Genomic DNA, 16,886 nt, shown 5'->3' on the forward strand with positions numbered 1-16,886 from the left:
ACAATTGCATCTCTAATCATCTTTTCCAATGAGAAAGAATGGAAACGCCATAAATATCATTCAGCCTCCCCAAGAAAACAACAAAAAATGTTGTACTATGTATTTTAATAAGGAAAAAATATCACTCCATAATATTGTACCTCATAACACATACAGTAAGGACATTTAAATAGCGTTTTTGTCACACTCTATCAATTGAATGGCCATCGGGGGCAGTATCAGACATTGTTCATTGAGACAGTCCAGCTCCTCTCAGCTCATCAGTATGGCACTAATATTAGTCATTCTTCAGTGTGGATAAAGAATATACATACCTGTCAAGCATGTTAAGCTATAAAGCTAAATATGATTTAACACCTCACTACCGGGCCGAATTTTAATCAATCTTTTTCATTTGTCCAAGATTTCCTCACCGTTTTTTTTTTTTTTTTTCCCGGCATCAGACGCAAGTTGAGACTAAAGTTCAAGTTTCCCGGTACATGGAGAACTTTGAGGGGGCCGAGAGGATGAGGAGGCCAGAGGAGAGTGGGAGTGAAGGCATGATGTGAAGCGCCTGTTTCTTTCGCTGCATGTGCAGAGACAATGAGTGTGCTCAGCGTGGGTGTGTTTATTCCACTTTTTAACATTGTGTTGTGTTGTGTTTCCACACTCAATCCCCCGAAAAAGAAAGGAACAGCCTATTTGCGGTTGCCGGGAAGTGGCACCATAGAGAAGTGAGGAGTGTCAATACTCTCAATGACGGGAGCAAAAACCGGGCTAAAATACACTCATTTGACACAATATTAGGTACAGCTGCACAATCTGCTCGGATCTAACTAAAGATGATACAGTTACATGAAGTTACATGAGGCATGATGTTGTTTTCACAAAGACTTTGTACTGTATTTGTATTTAAAATAATTCCGTAAAAAAAAAATCTATAAATGTACTCTGTATAAAATAATTTTCATTTTTTTAAATGAAATATATTTACTGCTTTCATTTTTTTATGCATCTAACAGAGCTGTTTAACCTCATTTCAGTCCAACACAATTTTCCTCCATAAAAAATAATTGGCCAGCTGATTTAACCCCCCCCCCGACACACACACACACACACACACATTAACACATTACGACAAAGATAATGACTTTCAATCATCCCGAAGAAAATAAAATGTACAATTTTTGCACATTTTTCTCTCTGTTGTGAAATTTAACAGACACTAAAAGACAAAATATAGCAAAACAGTCAAATGTTCTGCTTGTAATTCATATCTTTATTGTTGTACGAGTTCAGGGAACAAAAGTCATTTTATTTGTATATTTTTAATGAATCTGCATATTATTAAGTTATCAAAAGTTTATTCTGACAAATATTGGAATCGGCATCGACCTAAAAAAAAAAAAATGTTGGTCCAGCACTAAAAAAATATTAATATTGATTTTATTTTACTGTTCCACATTTTATATTTATGTATTTTATTAATTTTAAACAGCAAAAAATGAAATTTACTTTTTTTAACATTCATTAATTTGCTCCAAGTTTTATTGTTTTTTATTTTGTATTTTGTAAAGAGCAACATTTACTTACTTAATTTTTTCTTGTTACTGTTATATTTAAGTATTTTATTTTGATGTTTTATTGTTATACTATTTTTAAAGATTACAATTATTTTTGTTTGGAAATAAAAATATAAACATTTTTTATTTTTATTGTTATTATTATCGTAATTCTTATTTCTCCTAGTTGCCCTTGTAACAAAATATATTGATTAAAACATTAGAAACGACATGTACAATAATAAACAGATGAAATTACAACTTCAAAAGTGAGCATTGTCATCTTTGTAAATGCACAATTTTTGATTCGATGGCTAAGTAGATCGTGCGAGTGTGACTAATGAATGAAACTAAGTCTTTAAGATAGTGATGATATTCTTTCCGTTCAAATGTGTTCTACTTTCTATAATTATGACACAATGTTGTGTGTGTAGTTAAACAAAGGCGTGGCTTTACATCGCATCCAATTGACATCCTTACGTTGCTTATCGCACCACTGTGTGCACAAACGCTGATTATTAACTACCAATTACCATCTGATCACATGCAAAAACACATAATACATATCATTTAAAATATATGGGAAGAATTTGGAAGTTAGTGTACATAGAAAACATTCTCGTGGGAGAATCATCTCATTGGAAGCAAATGTGCAACTGGTAAACAACCTGTTAATCTGTTTTGGAAAACACACGCAACATTTAATTTGTTGCCAGAAAACGGGTGCAGTCTAGTTGTCAAGAATATGTGTGTCCTTTTTTTTTTGTTTTTGTTTTTTAAAATCCTCCCTTTTTCTTACCTGTGATTGAGGATGGGGGTCGAACATGTCCATTTGGATCTCCTGGGTCGAGGTGGAAGGCGTCCTGGACATACTACTTTTCTGTACCATTGATTTAACTTTTGGCCCTTGATCAAAGAATGTCTTTTAGGCGAGGAGGTGTTTACGTCGGCCTCCACGGACTCATCTCTGTCGTGTCAGTGGGGCTCGCCTGGCCGATGCTGAGTGGAATGGCAACAGCTGCCTTTGCTGCGAGCCTGCCGACAAAGCGGAGGAAGGAAGCGCCGTGTTGCTAAGTTAGCGGAAGAGTACGTAGAAACATCCGGTTGTAGCCTTCAAAATAAATAAGATGTGTTGTTGTTTTTTTCATTTGACCAATTTTATGCTTGTTCGTAAAAGCTAAAAGTCACTTCTGTATTAGTAATGTATGTATGTATTATCATTCTATCAATACCTCCCCCACCCCCGTTTTCCAATAATTCTGGGGGTTTAATTGTTTTTTTAATCCCATTTTAAAGGAAGAGAATAGAATACGACAGAATAGAAAAGGAATGCTGGTATACGTTGTAAAATGTTAAGAACGCCCTAAAAAAAACAACTACTATCAGGGGTGCCTATCTGCATGCTTTTATTTCAAAGAGCTCCAACTTCCAGTGTCATGTTTGTGTACATTGATGTTTCTCTCTCCAGCTGTGAGCCCAGCAGCCCCACCCCGCCGGACAGAGCTCATGGATTGATGGGGGAGACCACACACAGAAGGTTCTAGTTGTATTGATAACATTAATATTAGTACATGTGTTGCTAAAAAATATACTGGGTGCAAGGTGTTCCTGAATGTTACATTTTGGAACAATTGATTACTTGAAGTGACAATCATACTATATATTAAGTACACCTGCACAATTTTCATTCTTAATTATCCATGTTAAAATACATCTGCATATTCATATTACGAGTCTAATTTGTTCAGTGACCATGCTCAAAACTCAAAACCCTCTTGCAGCAGTAATGAAATAAAAATAATTAAATCATTTTTACCACACTGAATCTATTGAATGCCCAATGTGGTGGTCCTTTTGGTGTGCCCACCTTGGCTACCTTATACTTGGTAGTGTAAGACAGCCAAATGGATACACTGTTCATTCAGATGTCTCGCAGAAAAATGACATATTGTGTGTCTACCTGTGTTGCTGCACTGTTTTTGCACAATCCGTTGCTAAGCGGGTTAAAGCACCGCAAAATAGATGCTATTTATCCTATCCTTTATCCTTTTGGGACCCACAAGTGAGACTCGTTGGTGATTTTTATCAATATTTTGTAATTATTATCCTGCTTAGTTTGAAGTTCTATTTTATAGAACTTCCCTCAGCTAGATTTCATCCTTCAGACCTGTCACATTTTTTACAATCTGTACTTTGCAATTTGGAGAATAACCATGGGAAAACAAGCCCATCTCCTTTTCCGTGCATGATGCCATGGCAACAGCAAAGGCTATTAGATTATATCAGAGCATCTCATTTTTATACATATCATGACCTGATGGTTTGGATAAGGCATGAGCTTGCCACATTTATGTATTTTGGTCAAAAGAATTCAGGCAGAAGAAATAGAAGCAGGAAGTAAAAGTGCATGAGCATGTTGTGGTTTTAAATTCAAGCTAACGCTTTTTAAAACGAAGGAAGTAGCGGCTCCCTTTTGCAAATTTTATTCCAGCCATTGATACACAGACTTGTGGCATGCTGCTGCCGAAACGGGCTGCAGAAGATATGGAAACTAGAAATAAAAGTACTTCTTGAAAAGAAAGTTGAACATCATGTAATGAGAATGCTGAGTAAAGAGAGAGTGACGTAGTAGTGCTTGTGGCACACTGCTGCCAAAACAGGCTGCAGGAGCAAAATTAATAGTAAGAAAAAGTACATGCGGTATAGAGGTCATGTAATGCTAAAAGGTAAGTAAAGAGAGAGCAAGGTAGTGGAACCCCTTAGCAATTTTTGTTGTGTTTTGTGTTTAGTTGTTTTGCCACCTTTTAATGCTCCCTTTATAGCCAGATAACATATCGTGTGCGGTTATTAAATGCACTAGCACTTTATCTTTGCAGAGAGATTATGATGAAGATATTGTCGGTTACCTGAGGTGAAGGAGTGCATGCATGCAACCACACTGCTGGCGTGCACTGTTGCCATGGCAACGGCCTGCTACTGCTGCCAGGCTACCGCTGTATAGCAAGCATACACAGTTAAATGAGGAGCATTGTATGTAGTCTATTTAATTGCAGTATTCATGGGGGATAGGGACCAAGCCCTGTGTGAATAGCATAAATCCATGAGTAATTGTCGCACCCCCACCCCCCCAAAAATGTTTAGAATTTACTAAACATTCCACACAATCGTGGCAAAACACATTTTGTGTCTGAATGAAACTCCTCAACTCACTTCCATGACACAAAGATGCCACAAGATAGCGGCATCAATTCCTACCAAAATGATTAAGATATCAGATGGGCCTTTGTTTGAGTTCTTGTAAATATTTAGTAAATACAGCATCCTGGCCAAAACTCATCAGCATTTATACTTCAACAGACTAGTTAAGGTTAGTAAAGGTTACAAAGGTTTTTTAAATGACTCATATGCGGATGTGCACACATGTGCAACCACATTTTCTCACTTGCTTATTTTTACTTAAAGATATATATGTCACAAAAAGCTAGTATTTGAACAGAGTTTGTAGACTTTTTATATCTACTGTAGCTTCTCTGCACCAGTTTTGGAAATAGTTTTATTAGTTACTGTGTTGATTATGGATTTGTATTGCATTCACTTGGGAAAAAAAACACCTTCCGTTTTTTCAGAGAAATTGGGTGTGGCCAAACTATTTTTTGCATTTATTTATTTATTTTCTGAGCATTTTCTCTATTTTGGAATATTTTGTCTGTTTATTTAAATCATTGTTTTCTTTTTCCGTGAAGACAATACGGTTCCATAGTCCTACAAATGAAATATTTACGGATTTTAAGGTTATACTGTATATAGAGCGGTGTGTTGCTTTAATTAGATGAACTTTTTACTAATTTGCTCCAGGCCATTTACCCACCGAAACATTGCCTTCGTGTGGTTCAAAGGTAAACTGCACTCATACGACCCACAATGCAACGGAATAAGTGTGGTCGTTACCATTATGGTACAAAGGGGAATGTGTTGAAGCTTTTGTAAAGTAAGATGAGTGTATCTATCAAAAAACTAGAATATTATTGTGTTATATATGATTAAAGTTACCTATTAGTAAACTAAGCAGTGTTTCTGCTGATTTTAATCGGCGTTGCAAGAAAGCTTTTTCATAGCTTGAAATGGACTGACCTCTACAATGGTACATTCCTGCTCGTTGCCGCAATCGCTCTTTTTCTATCGAAGTAGCAGCCATGAGGTAGGACTGTCGTCGAAAAAAGACAAATAGCCGATTTAAACCGTCCAAAAACACGTTTTTTACATAACGCGATTCTCAATTAAAATACACTATGTTGCATTTAGATGACACATTTTGTAATCTGCCCTCCAAATGCCACCATGGCGTGTTTTATCGTGGCTTCGCGTCGCACGATGTAGCTGAGCGGAGAGGCCATATTGTCAACCCGACTAGCGGTTAGCAGCATCAGCTAATTACGTGGAACCCCCAAGTCCACGTTATTAATATGAAATCTAACTATCTAACTTGTAATACTTGGCGTGTGAGTGTTTAGCTGTTTGATTGTGTTGGTTTTGCCCAGCATGCTCAGGCTCCAGAAGAGGCTCGCCGCCAGCGTGCTACGCTGTGGTAAGAAGAAGGTCTGGCTCGACCCCAACGAGACCAACGAGATCGCCAATGCGAACTCTCGTAAGTAGTCAACTTTGTATATTTTCGGAATTAGATACAAAATGAACTCCAAATTACACCCAAAGCGTTCCAATGGGCTAAAATTTCTATCTAGACCCGAAATGTCCTCATGAGTAGACCCTCCTTAGTGCAACTTAAAAATAATTGAACAAAAAAACATTTTATTTTGTTACCAGGGCATACATAAAGACTCATGATTATTGACAGGATTATTTTCCTTGGGGGGGGGGGGGGGGGGGGGGTCCGGTATGTAGGATGCAGTTAAAATTGGGGGGGGGGATTGCACAGCCCCACTTCCATTCCACACAGAAACCAGTTTAAGTGTAAAGGTTTTTTTTCATCATTTCTCTTATCTATAGAAATCGTCCGCATCATCCACACGGAACCTGTGTTTTGGGAGCCTGCATGTGATCATTCTTGAATCTGGGTGCCAGAGTCAAGAAATTTCAGAACATTGTACTTTCGATTCAGGGTGGACACCGTATACGCAACTTTCCTGAGTTGATGATGCAGTACTACCAGGTCTCGCGTGTTGCTGACATCTCCAACCGCAAGAATAATTGTGGATCGCCGTTTTGATGTTCTTTACCTCTGCGGTGATCTGGTCTTTCATTCCAAATTAGGATTCCTAACACATCATCAGTCCACACAAATGTCTCTTTTTCTTGCTCGCTTGCTATTCCCTGTGAATTGTTGTGAGTCTCCGCCGCACGGGCTGCTGCTTGTTTTTGGTGACATCCTGTGGCAGTGTTTTAGGCCTGGCATACTGTGTTTCAGCGCCTTTGTGTGGACACATTTCTTGAAACAATTCCCTTTTTATGGGAAACTTTTTAAAAGAGGAATTGTTGGACTCTGTTTCTATATGGACTTATTTTCCTCCCAAAAACTGAATGTAGTCAAATATGGTCCTATCACTAAAGTGTGCAATTGCTGACATTTGACAACAGAGGGTGCCCTTTTCCAAGTAATTTTAGTACAACTAATCCTACAAGTCCGCCTTGCTTCTCTTCCTTTTGTTGTCCCTTCCAGGCCAGCAGGTGCGCAAGCTGGTGAAGGATGGTCTCATTATCCGCAAGCCCGTCACGGTCCACTCCAGGGCCCGCTGCCGCAAGAACACACTAGCGCGCCGCAAGGGCAGGCACATGGGCGTCGGTAGGTGTCGTGCACTGCCCCTTGTAACCTGGAATTTGTGCCAGTCTTTTTTCCCCACATTATGCCTTTCCGTCCATAGGCAAGAGAAAGGGTACCGCCAACGCTCGCATGCCCGAAAAGCTGATGTGGATGCGCCGCATGAGGATCCTGCGTCGCCTGCTGCGCCGCTACAGGGAATCCAAGAAGATCGACAGGCACATGTAATAAAAATAGGCATTTTGACAATGGAATTTTGATTAGGATGCACAGTCAATTCCCTTTTATTGCAGGTGATAGTCTAGTATAAATTCGCAATAGAGGATTTTTAAAAAAGTATTTTTTAGTAGTACACACTTTTAAGTACATTTAAACTTTAGAACACAAACATTTGCTCGTAAAAAATTTTACTAGCTCTGCAAAAAAAAATCTGCCATATAGCCGTATTGTTGCAGGTGAATTGCGATATAGCAGGGGAGCACCAATTTGGAATCTAACAATGAATTCTGGGTGGATTTTCTTTTCCAGGTATCATAGCTTATACCTGAGGGCCAAGGGTAATGTGTTCAAGAACAAGCGCATCCTCATGGAGCACATTCACAAGCTGAAGGCTGACAAAGCTCGCAAGAAGCTCCTGGCGTACGTGTGCAGCCTCACTTTGACATCATTCTCACCAGCTGACCTGAAATGTGTATATATATTTTTATTTTATCTTATTATTTTACTATTGCAGCGATCAAGCCGAGGCCCGCCGTACCAAGACCAAGGAGGCCCGCAAGCGCCGAGAGGAACGTCTCCAGGCCAAGAAGGAGGAAATCATCAAGAACTTGTCCAAGGAGGACGAGGGCAAAAAGTGATCAGGGCTCGCCGTCTCCCGCCTATATGTGTGTGTGGATCGCTGAAAATAAAAAGTGTATATAAAGACACATCACGTCTCATCTGCTTGACTTGACACAAACCTTCAAAATATGGTTAGACAAGTGAGGGATCTTTGTAACTCAAAGAGGACGGGTATGTAATAATTGCTTACATGCCTCAACAAGTAGTTCCAAGCAAAGGGTGTTACTTGAACAAATCCAGTTGAAAATGCTGTGAACCAAAAATACTATTTTGTAATTAGTGCCATTAACCTAACGCTTAACCTTTGCTATACACTTAAGTCTCACTGATCTTGAAACACAATTTTAACAAGTGCAAGTTGAAGTGTGTCTGCATTGGCGTGAGGTGTTGCTACTATACGCCCGTATGTTGTATTCAATTTCTTGTCAATTTGGTGATACTTGTTTACATTGTTTTTGCAATAGAAAATGGTCATTTTACCATCAAAAGTTAAAATGTAAAAATACATTATACCACCAAATCCCACATTTGTAATTTGAGAAAGTGCAAGTAAAATTTTAAACTCGCACCTGTTTGACCAGTAATTTTGCAGATTTATAAAAAAACATACTTTTCTTGAACATGTTGTTGAGAAACATGTGCGCCACACTTCAGCCCATTTATTGGTATTGAAAAAAATGAGCAGAGTGAATGCCCCTAAAATGTAAAGTTAGCTGCACTGTGCCACAGTGCTCCTAGTTAAAAAAAAAAAAAGTTAGTCTTATCCCTTGATCCCTGGCAGGCCACACTATGCTAGTATGGATGGGTCCGTAGGTATACCCACCTAGTACGTGCAACCCTTTGCTTCAACGTCATGGGCTATATCGCATAAAGGCCTATTAAAACCACAACTCACACCATTTTAATACATGCTGTCAAATACGAGTGTACAATAATACCTTAAATAGTAAACAGTAAGTAAACATTTGCATGCCCTTTGAGTGCGACTTTCAGTAGCTCAAACTGATTGCCTGTGGATGGGGCTTGCACGTGAAAGCTTTTTTTTTTTTATACCAGCGGGACTAAAAAAAAAAATACTGGCGGGAATGGGCTTCTTCCAAAGAAAAGACATTTTTAAAAAAAAATTTTACTGGCGGATTTTTTATTTTTTTATTTTTTACTGGCAGATTTTTTTTTTTTTTAAATGGCGGATTTTTTATTTTATTTTTTACTGGCGAGAATGGGCTTCCATAGTGACATGCGTTCATCATGTGATACAAATAAAGCAACCTCGGCTTGAAGGCAGAGGAAGTTTCCCCACATGCGAAATGGCACGAGAAACTAGGTTTTCCTGTATGCGCCGCGTCTCGCCTGACTTCCTTTTTTCTTTACGCCACAGAGAACAACTTCCTCTTTCTTCTCTCACACGTACGATGGTGGAGGAAGGAGGGGGCAGTGGGTGATGGTTTGAAGATGCCTCCTTTCTTTCTTTCTTTCTTTCTCTTTGTCTGTTCATTCCAAAAAGTACTTCTCCATGATGTCACACGCATGCACACAAAAGCAAGCATACAGCACGCTTCCTGTCACAAAGAGCAAATTCGAAGGGCCCATATCACTTGTACAGACACAAGACACTGCTTTTTCTGTCAACTGTACGACTATTTATTTGTAACTACAGCTTTGTCATAACGCTATGAGTTTTTCGTTCCATCAAATAAATGTTTTTTTATTGTACCTCTCTGATAGAACTTTAATGGTAAATTTGGAAGTCTTATGAAATAACATGGTGTGCCGCAGGGATCCATTTTAGGCCTTGTTGAATTTACTTATGGTTCCTCTTGGTAGTGTCATCAAGAGGTTAGAGTGCGCTAACGAACGATATTTGAACAGAAATAGTGACTATAAATTAACTATAAATAGCACTTTGGAAGCCTGTTCACAGCCTGCATGGTCCTCACCCAAATCCGTCCCTCAAGCAACAACTCACTATTTTCCTCGCCGCGGCCATCGAAGCCTCGCCATGAAAAATAGACTAATGACAGACTACTGACGAATGGTGGATTAAATAAAGGGGCTTCCGTCTATGCTTAGTCCGTCTTTAAAAAAAAAAAAAATCCTGTCATTCGTCAGCAAAACGGTCTTCCGTCAGTGACGAATAGACGGACCGGTCCGTCATCATAGGCGGAGGCCCAGCTTTGCAAATTACATTAATATTAATATTAATATTATTATTTAGTTCATCTGTGTGTGAAAATGTTTCTTGTGCACAATGTTCACTACATTTTGTGCATCTCCTGGGGGTGGGTGTCCTCCATGTCCACAAAACATAATGACGCCCCTGCTCTGCACCAAAACTTGTGTGTGTGTGTGTGTGTGTGTGTGTTTGTGTGTAGGAGTGGTGGGAGGAGTTGATTTTAAGTGGTTTTTAGAGTAGCATTTTTTTTACAAAAGCGCTTTATAAATAAAGTTTGGTTGCTTGATTTACTCATTAATATAACTGCTAGCTAATAATAATAATAAAAATGTGGAACTTGAAAACTGTCCCACGACGTCAGCTAATTAGTCAGTACTAATCACGCAACAGCTGTGTGAATGCGCGCGCAGTCACCGAGTTGGGTGCGTGCATGCGCGAAGCCTTGGGAAGGGAACAAAACAAAAACAAAAATCGCCGTCCCTACCGTGACGCCATCCATTTCGTACAGCAAAAGGGGCTCCCATCGGCTGACTTTTTGTCGAAGATGGCGTCTTGTGGTGTGTCGTCCACGATAACTCTTTTGTGTTTGGGCAGCCTGTTGTCCAGCGTCACCTGGTACTTGATCGACGAACAGAGGTGTGTCGGGAGGCAGGGGGTGTCCAATTAACACTAATTTTCGTTACCTTTTTTATTTGTCCATTAAACATGCACCAATGTAATGTTGGTAACATGTTAAGCAATTATATATATAAACCCATAAGTTGGACAAAAACAAATAGGTTATTTTAATTACCTGCGTTCCTGAAAAGAAAAAAAATAGTTGTATTCAAACATTTTGGTTAGGTAATTTATGTGTTTGTGCCTATCTGTTTTTGTTTTTCCACAGTGTACTGGCCTCTCACAAACCTCCCGCTCAGAGGAAAAGTTTCCCATCTGAGCTCTGTAAAGGCTGTAGGTGAGACTTTATTCATTAAAGTTATTTCTCAGACCTTAGTCTGTGTATTGCGTGTAGGGCTGCAAGTAACGATTTTACCAACTGATAAAAAAACAAATCCATCTTTTTTTTTTTTTTTTTTTTTAAAGCAGGAAATTACTTCAAACAGAAAGTGCCCCAACATGAATTATGATTCAGTTACTGGTGTGGTCTGCAACATCTCTCAGAAAATAGGCAAACATGTTGATCTTTTTCCAAAGTAAAAGCAAATGTTTACATTTATTTTTTCAATTCAACACAAAGATCAGTCTGCTTTCATGTAAGACTACAGACAACAAATTTCGAGGATTGGGGCAATTTTAAATGAAACAAGCTCTCTAAACGATTCATTGATTTATCAAAAATTATTGATTAATTTGATAATCAGGTGTCGATTTTTGAATCATTGCACCTCTGGTTCATTTTACGTGTGTCACAGGGAACTGATTGACGATGTGTTGAAGCGTCACTCTCAAAAGTGGGAGAAGAGCGAGGAGAACTACCGGAATTTCACGTAAGACAAGCCAGCGTGCGCAAATGTATGTAAAAGCGGACATGCAAAGCAGTGTCACGCTAAGATCATGTCAGTGATCAGCTCAGCTGAGCATCTACAATTGCCTCTCAAAAATCTTTTTCAAGTACTACCTAAAAAAAAAAAAAAGGGAGTGTACTAGGTTTAAATGTTCATGAAAATATTTTTGCAAGTCGACGTAAGAAAAAAAGTAATGGAATGCAACTAAAATGTACTTGTTTAGTGATTCTTTCAAGTACCTCGAGTTAGGTGGGGTACCACACTTGGATAATCACTGCTGTAGAACACCAACTAAAGTGTTCGTCGGTCCCGTCAGGTCCAAGCTGAGCGGCGAGTGTCGAGGGTTTGAGAAGGCCATCATCACGCAGGCCAACACGCCGGTGGGAACCAAAATCGTCTACGATGCCGAAGCCACCAAGACGCTGCGGGTGACGCCGGCCATCTTCAAAACATTCATCAAGGCACGCCGCTTTGTGAACATGACGAAATTCCCTCACATCTTAACGACTTTTTTTCCCTCAAACTTTGACCATTTTCACGGAATGTAATTTTTTTTCCCTCGTAATTCAGACTTTTTCTGTTTTTCATGACATTTTTTTACATCTTAACCTCACTTTTTATCGTGTTATGACTTGCAGCTTTTTCTCTATTTTTTTACTTTTCCTCATTTTTACAACTTTTTCTAATTACTTGAGTTTTCTCTTAACTTAGATTTTCTAATAACCTTAACACTTTTCTCTCAAATTTTTTCTTGTAACCGCCACTTTCTTGTAACCAGGACTTTTTTTTAAAATGTAACAGTTTTTGAGAACCCCCCAACTTCTCAACTTCTTTTTTTTCCTCTAAACACCTATCTATCTATATATTTTTTGTGAATTTTTGAGTAATACTACGAAATTTCTTATTCTTGTAACTTTAAGACTTTTAACTGTAACATTACATTTTTCCCCTTGTCACATTACTTTGTTCTCAAAATATTAGTTTCTCCCACCGCATTCTAGTAACATAACATTTCTCCAAACCTTACAACTTATTTACTCAACATTATTTCTTCCCCGCTTTACGCTCTTTATCTCTGATTTGTATGAAAATAAACCTGACCTTGATGTGCCTTAATATCCAGGAGCATCCATTCTCCAACGAGACGTTTGACACGTGCGCCGTGGTGGGCAACGGTGGCATCCTGATGGACAGCGGCTGCGGAAAAATGATCGACTCGGCTCGGTTTGTGATGAGGTGCAATCTGCCGCCTTTGAACGAAGAATACGGCAAAGACGTGGGCGTCAGGACGGATCTCGTTACGGCCAACCCCAGCATCTTCAAGGAAAAGTGAGCGTGGTGACCAACCAACCCACATTTCCTGCAAAAACATTGCTGCAATAATATTCCTTGTTCAAATTAAGTCGGAACCTGCAAGGTCTCTTTGGTTACGATCCCAAAATGAAACGTAAACACTGAGCTTCTGGGAACACTTAAAGCGGAAGTCAACCCAAACATATTTTTTTCGAGAATATGTTCCCAGCAGGCCCACTAGTTGAAACACGGCATTCTGATTAATTTTGCGTTTGTGGAATATAAATTAAGCAGAAAATGCACTCGTTTTTAGCCATCTCTGGGGGCGGCCATTTTGTCTTCTGTCGTCTGAAATCCGGAATCCTTGTACTACTTTTCAAGAGACTTGCCCAAATGGCATGTTTGCTCAAACATTAACATTATATCGTCAAAGAGCGCATGCAATGTTCAATACTTTAGATTGGTCAAAAATGTATAATCATAAATAACTCCCCTCACATGTAGACTGACCCATAGTATAGATTTGTGAAATATGGGATATTTACCAAATTTGGCCCGGCGCCAGTGATCAAGATTAAAAGAATAACACTTAGTTTGAAAGGAGCGTTGTCAGTTTTGCACGACCTAATGACATTAGGAATCAAAGGTTGAACATATCCGTTGTTACGGTCTGCTTGAATTAGGGCCTGAATGGGGCAGTGACCCTATTGCAAGCTTGTGCTGTACCTCCAGGTACAACTCCCTGTCGGAACGACGGCGGGGCGTGATGGAGAGACTACAGAGCTACGGCAAGTCCCTGATCCTCCTTCCCGCTTTCTCTTTCTCCGTAAACACGCCGCTGTCTCTGCGGGTGGCCTACACCCTGGAGGACTTCGGCAGCCCCTCTCACGCCGTCTTCTTCAACCCGGACTACCTGCGCAATCTGTCCCGTTTCTGGGCTGCCAACGGCCTGAAGTCTCAGCGGCCCAGCACGGGCATCATGATGGCCAGCCTGGCTCTGGAGGTGTGCTCCAACGTGCACCTGTACGGCTTCTGGCCTTTCAGCAACCACCCGCACGGACTCTACACACTGACTAATCATTACTACGACGACACCAAGGCCAAGCGTGGGTTCCACGCCATGCCCGCCGAGTTTGACCTGCTGCTCAAGCTGCACAGTCGGGGCGTGCTCAGGCTTCACCTCGGACACTGTCCAACCGCCGAAAAGTAGTCATGGAAATGGCTAACTGACGTGACTCATCTACACTAAACAAAACAATGAAGACTGAGCCTCAAAGGTTATTTATTACTTGGCACCATTCAACTGGAGTCTGCAAGAATTTAAAAGTCATTCTGAGGCCTTTGAGTGGAATTACATAGTGTTTTTGAGAGTAAATTACAATTCCGTGTTAGGCTATTGGGGCCATTTTTAGATTACAATGTAAGTAAGTTAATGCAATGTAATAATAAAAATTGGAATTTCTGAGACCGTTGGGAATTTTCCTTTTCTTAAAAAAAAAAAAAAAAAAGGCTTACACGATGCCTTCAGGGATATCAATCAATCAAAAAAGAAGCGTTTATATTTCTTGACAATTGAATGACTTCTTCCATTGCTGAATTATCTTTTTGATGACAGCAATTTGGATAAATCTGAATAAATATTTGTAAATATACAAATCATTTAATTGTTGTAAGACAAATAAAGCAATGGGTTGAGTATAGAGCCCTGAAGGATGCCATGCGCTCATTTGAGTGAGAATCCCTGAACACAACATGAAGTGAAAACATTTAGTGCAAAGGAAAAATCACAGTGAGCACAGATTAGCCCTGAGGAATGCCTTTCTTTTCTTTCTTCCTTTCTTTCTTTCTTTTATTTTTAAAGTAATATGCATTAAATCTTCATTCCGGCTAAGCTTGCTTCCCACCCCCTTGGACTTATTACAGGGTAAGTTACAGCCAAACTCACTCATAAATCGATGACTTCCTGTGGTTAACATGCAACGTCCTTCATTTGTTAAAATGTTACTTAAAAAATTGATAAACCTTTACTAGGTGTATTGTGCAGTGATATTAGTGTACTATATCTCCCAGTCAATAATATTGTACTTTGTACAGTATTTGTACATATTCATGGTTCAACATTCACAAATTTACTGTCTTGCCGCCCTTGTGTAGCATCTACAGGCAATTACAAACAGTTTGGGTGGATGTTTTTCACTATCCACGGCAGGGATCTGTCTGGGGTCCTTAAGTTATCCCCTGCAAATATCTTTTTTTTGTGATACTCTTTTCTGACCAGTCTCCTTTCCTCCAAACAGCATAAGACATTGCAACTGTGACGTGCCAGATAAACTTCCCATAAATTGTGATGATTCCGATGCCCGATTTGGGATAGCGTCGTTACAAAGCCTTCTTCCGTTTCCCACAAAAGTGCCAAGAGCTGTTTTAAGACTCTCTTTAGCTGCTCAAGTGTTCCCCAGAGAGGCCACCAGCAACTGGGAAGGAGCAGAGCGCTGCAGCTGCGCGTCCAAGCGGGTCACAACTGGGCTGCATGACGGCTCGTGCACGATGGGGAAACAAACGTTACAATCCCGTTAATGGCCCAGTTGGCCGCCGCCGCGCTAATTTTAGGTAGCTTCCAATTGCAGGCCATCAGGACGAGGACTTGAGAAGTCATCCTGACGCTCTGGTGAGCTGAATTCATCCAGATGTTCGCATGTCTGGTATGTGTGGTGTCCTGAAGCAGGACAGGAAGTGGAAAACCTGATGGAGTGGAAGATACATTCATGGATATCACAGCTGGAATATATTGTATTCAGTATTAGCTCATCCATTTCGAGTCGACTTAAAATTGAACAAATTTTACAACTTATGTTCTGAAATGTAGTTTCTTTTCTCCTATTTCATACGGTAGACGCTTATGTAAACGTGTAATTAGCATGCTAGCAGTTTGGCAACTTCTGGTTGACACGGCAACGGCATTTTGAAGCCTGAAACAGCACAATGTAAAATGACACTACTATTGTTCTCATCTTGAAAGCAGTCAGGTGTGAAACTTCAAGTGTACTTTAACTGCTGGGAAATGTTTGCTTGCGCAACAGGGGTGGGCAGCCTACAGAACAGACTCAATCATATGTCATCAAAGAACATTTGATAGTTTTGCCTATTACTATAGATGGTTGGCCTAAATAGATGAACAAAACCGTTTTGGAATTAGAAAATATAGATATATTTTTTTGTCCAAATAATTGACATAGGATAATTTCCCACGGCACACATCTCTCACGGCACGCTAATATGCTACGGGCACACTGGTTGAGAATCACTGTTCTATAGTTTCATTATGGTGGTTGGTGAGCTGTAAAATTCCTAGCTGTGAATGTATCTTTCACTGACAATAGCAAGATAAACAATGCTGATTCTGAGTATGTGCCAGGTGAATGTGTTTTTCATAGGGAAAATAATAGTCTTTAAAAATGCAGCAAAAAAACATAAATAGAATGTAAAGGAACGAAACTGTTTGTGCATCATGAGTTAATGCCTCAATTCAATTAATTCGGTTGCTCCTTCTGATGTTCCTGCTCTTCTTCCATTGTCTGTATTCACACTCACTTAGCTGCAATGGTATTTTAGGTTGTTGTTGTTTTTTGAAGAGGATAACGAATATATACCTGTCAGTATTGTAATATTGCCTGCCTACTGTACATGTGTATTGTTCAAATATCGATTGACTGTCTGACTCTAAAACTGCCACTTAGATGCTAATTGTTAGCATGTCAATG

At 39.6% G+C, this 16,886-nt stretch overlaps 3 protein-coding genes and 1 long non-coding RNA gene across 5 annotated transcripts in view; 3 read left to right on the forward strand and 1 right to left on the reverse strand.

Moving 5' to 3' along the window:
• The window catches only part of cacnb1 (calcium channel, voltage-dependent, beta 1 subunit), a 27,889-nt gene extending 25,274 nt beyond the window's left edge, over window positions 1-2,615 (reverse strand). For both annotated transcript variants that reach the window (XM_086055057.1, XM_086055058.1), the window contains exon 1: window positions 2,341-2,615. In XM_086055057.1, the coding sequence (XP_085911183.1) occupies window positions 2,341-2,430 (90 nt within the window). In that variant the 5' untranslated portion in view covers window positions 2,431-2,615. The remainder of the gene's footprint in view (window positions 1-2,340) is intronic.
• LOC147134418 (uncharacterized) overlaps window positions 1-3,261 on the forward strand; it is a 14,216-nt gene extending 10,955 nt beyond the window's left edge. Inside the window, exons 5-6 of the long non-coding RNA XR_015090066.1 lie at window positions 444-2,627; window positions 3,010-3,261. This is a non-coding gene — a long non-coding RNA (uncharacterized LOC147134418). The remainder of the gene's footprint in view (window positions 1-443; window positions 2,628-3,009) is intronic.
• A 2,344-nt stretch (window positions 3,262-5,605) lies between these two features.
• rpl19 (ribosomal protein L19) lies at window positions 5,606-8,240 on the forward strand. The gene is made up of 6 exons (XM_086056483.1): window positions 5,606-5,739; window positions 6,080-6,186; window positions 7,216-7,338; window positions 7,418-7,538; window positions 7,843-7,953; window positions 8,048-8,240. Exons 1-6 carry the CDS (start codon window positions 5,735-5,737, stop codon window positions 8,169-8,171), a joined length of 591 nt encoding a protein of 196 aa, XP_085912609.1. The 5' UTR covers window positions 5,606-5,734; the 3' UTR covers window positions 8,172-8,240.
• Window positions 8,241-10,695: 2,455 nt separating this feature from the next.
• Window positions 10,696-14,590, forward strand: st8sia6 (ST8 alpha-N-acetyl-neuraminide alpha-2,8-sialyltransferase 6). The gene is made up of 6 exons (XM_086056674.1): window positions 10,696-10,963; window positions 11,214-11,282; window positions 11,740-11,814; window positions 12,149-12,293; window positions 12,956-13,161; window positions 13,858-14,590. The coding sequence occupies exons 1-6, from the start codon at window positions 10,758-10,760 to the stop codon at window positions 14,333-14,335; spliced, it is 1,179 nt and encodes a 392-aa protein (XP_085912800.1). The 5' UTR covers window positions 10,696-10,757; the 3' UTR covers window positions 14,336-14,590.
• The last annotated feature ends 2,296 nt before the right edge of the window (window positions 14,591-16,886 follow it).

Source organism: Filicampus tigris, chromosome 16, assembly GCF_054856515.1.
Source record: "Filicampus tigris isolate MCC_2025a chromosome 16, RoL_Ftig_1.0, whole genome shotgun sequence".
NCBI classification, from domain to species: domain Eukaryota; kingdom Metazoa; phylum Chordata; class Actinopteri; order Syngnathiformes; family Syngnathidae; genus Filicampus; species Filicampus tigris.

What these genes read in the sequence shown, in the direction of transcription:
- rpl19 (XM_086056483.1), top strand. An exon ending in AAGAAGATCGACAGGCACAT is followed by an intron (nt 7,539 to 7,842) that starts GTAATAAAAATA and finishes TTTCTTTTCCAG; the next exon opens with GTATCATAGCTTATACCTGA. An exon ending in GCTCGCAAGAAGCTCCTGGC is followed by an intron (nt 7,954 to 8,047) that starts GTACGTGTGCAG and finishes TTACTATTGCAG; the next exon opens with CGATCAAGCCGAGGCCCGCC.
- st8sia6 (XM_086056674.1), top strand. Translation starts at nt 10,758, where the DNA reads ATGCGCGAAGCCTTGGGAAGGGAACAAAACAAAAACAAAAATCGCCGT. An exon ending in GAGCTCTGTAAAGGCTGTAG is followed by an intron (nt 11,283 to 11,739) that starts GTGAGACTTTAT and finishes CGTGTGTCACAG; the next exon opens with GGAACTGATTGACGATGTGT. An exon ending in CCCAGCATCTTCAAGGAAAA is followed by an intron (nt 13,162 to 13,857) that starts GTGAGCGTGGTG and finishes CTGTACCTCCAG; the next exon opens with GTACAACTCCCTGTCGGAAC.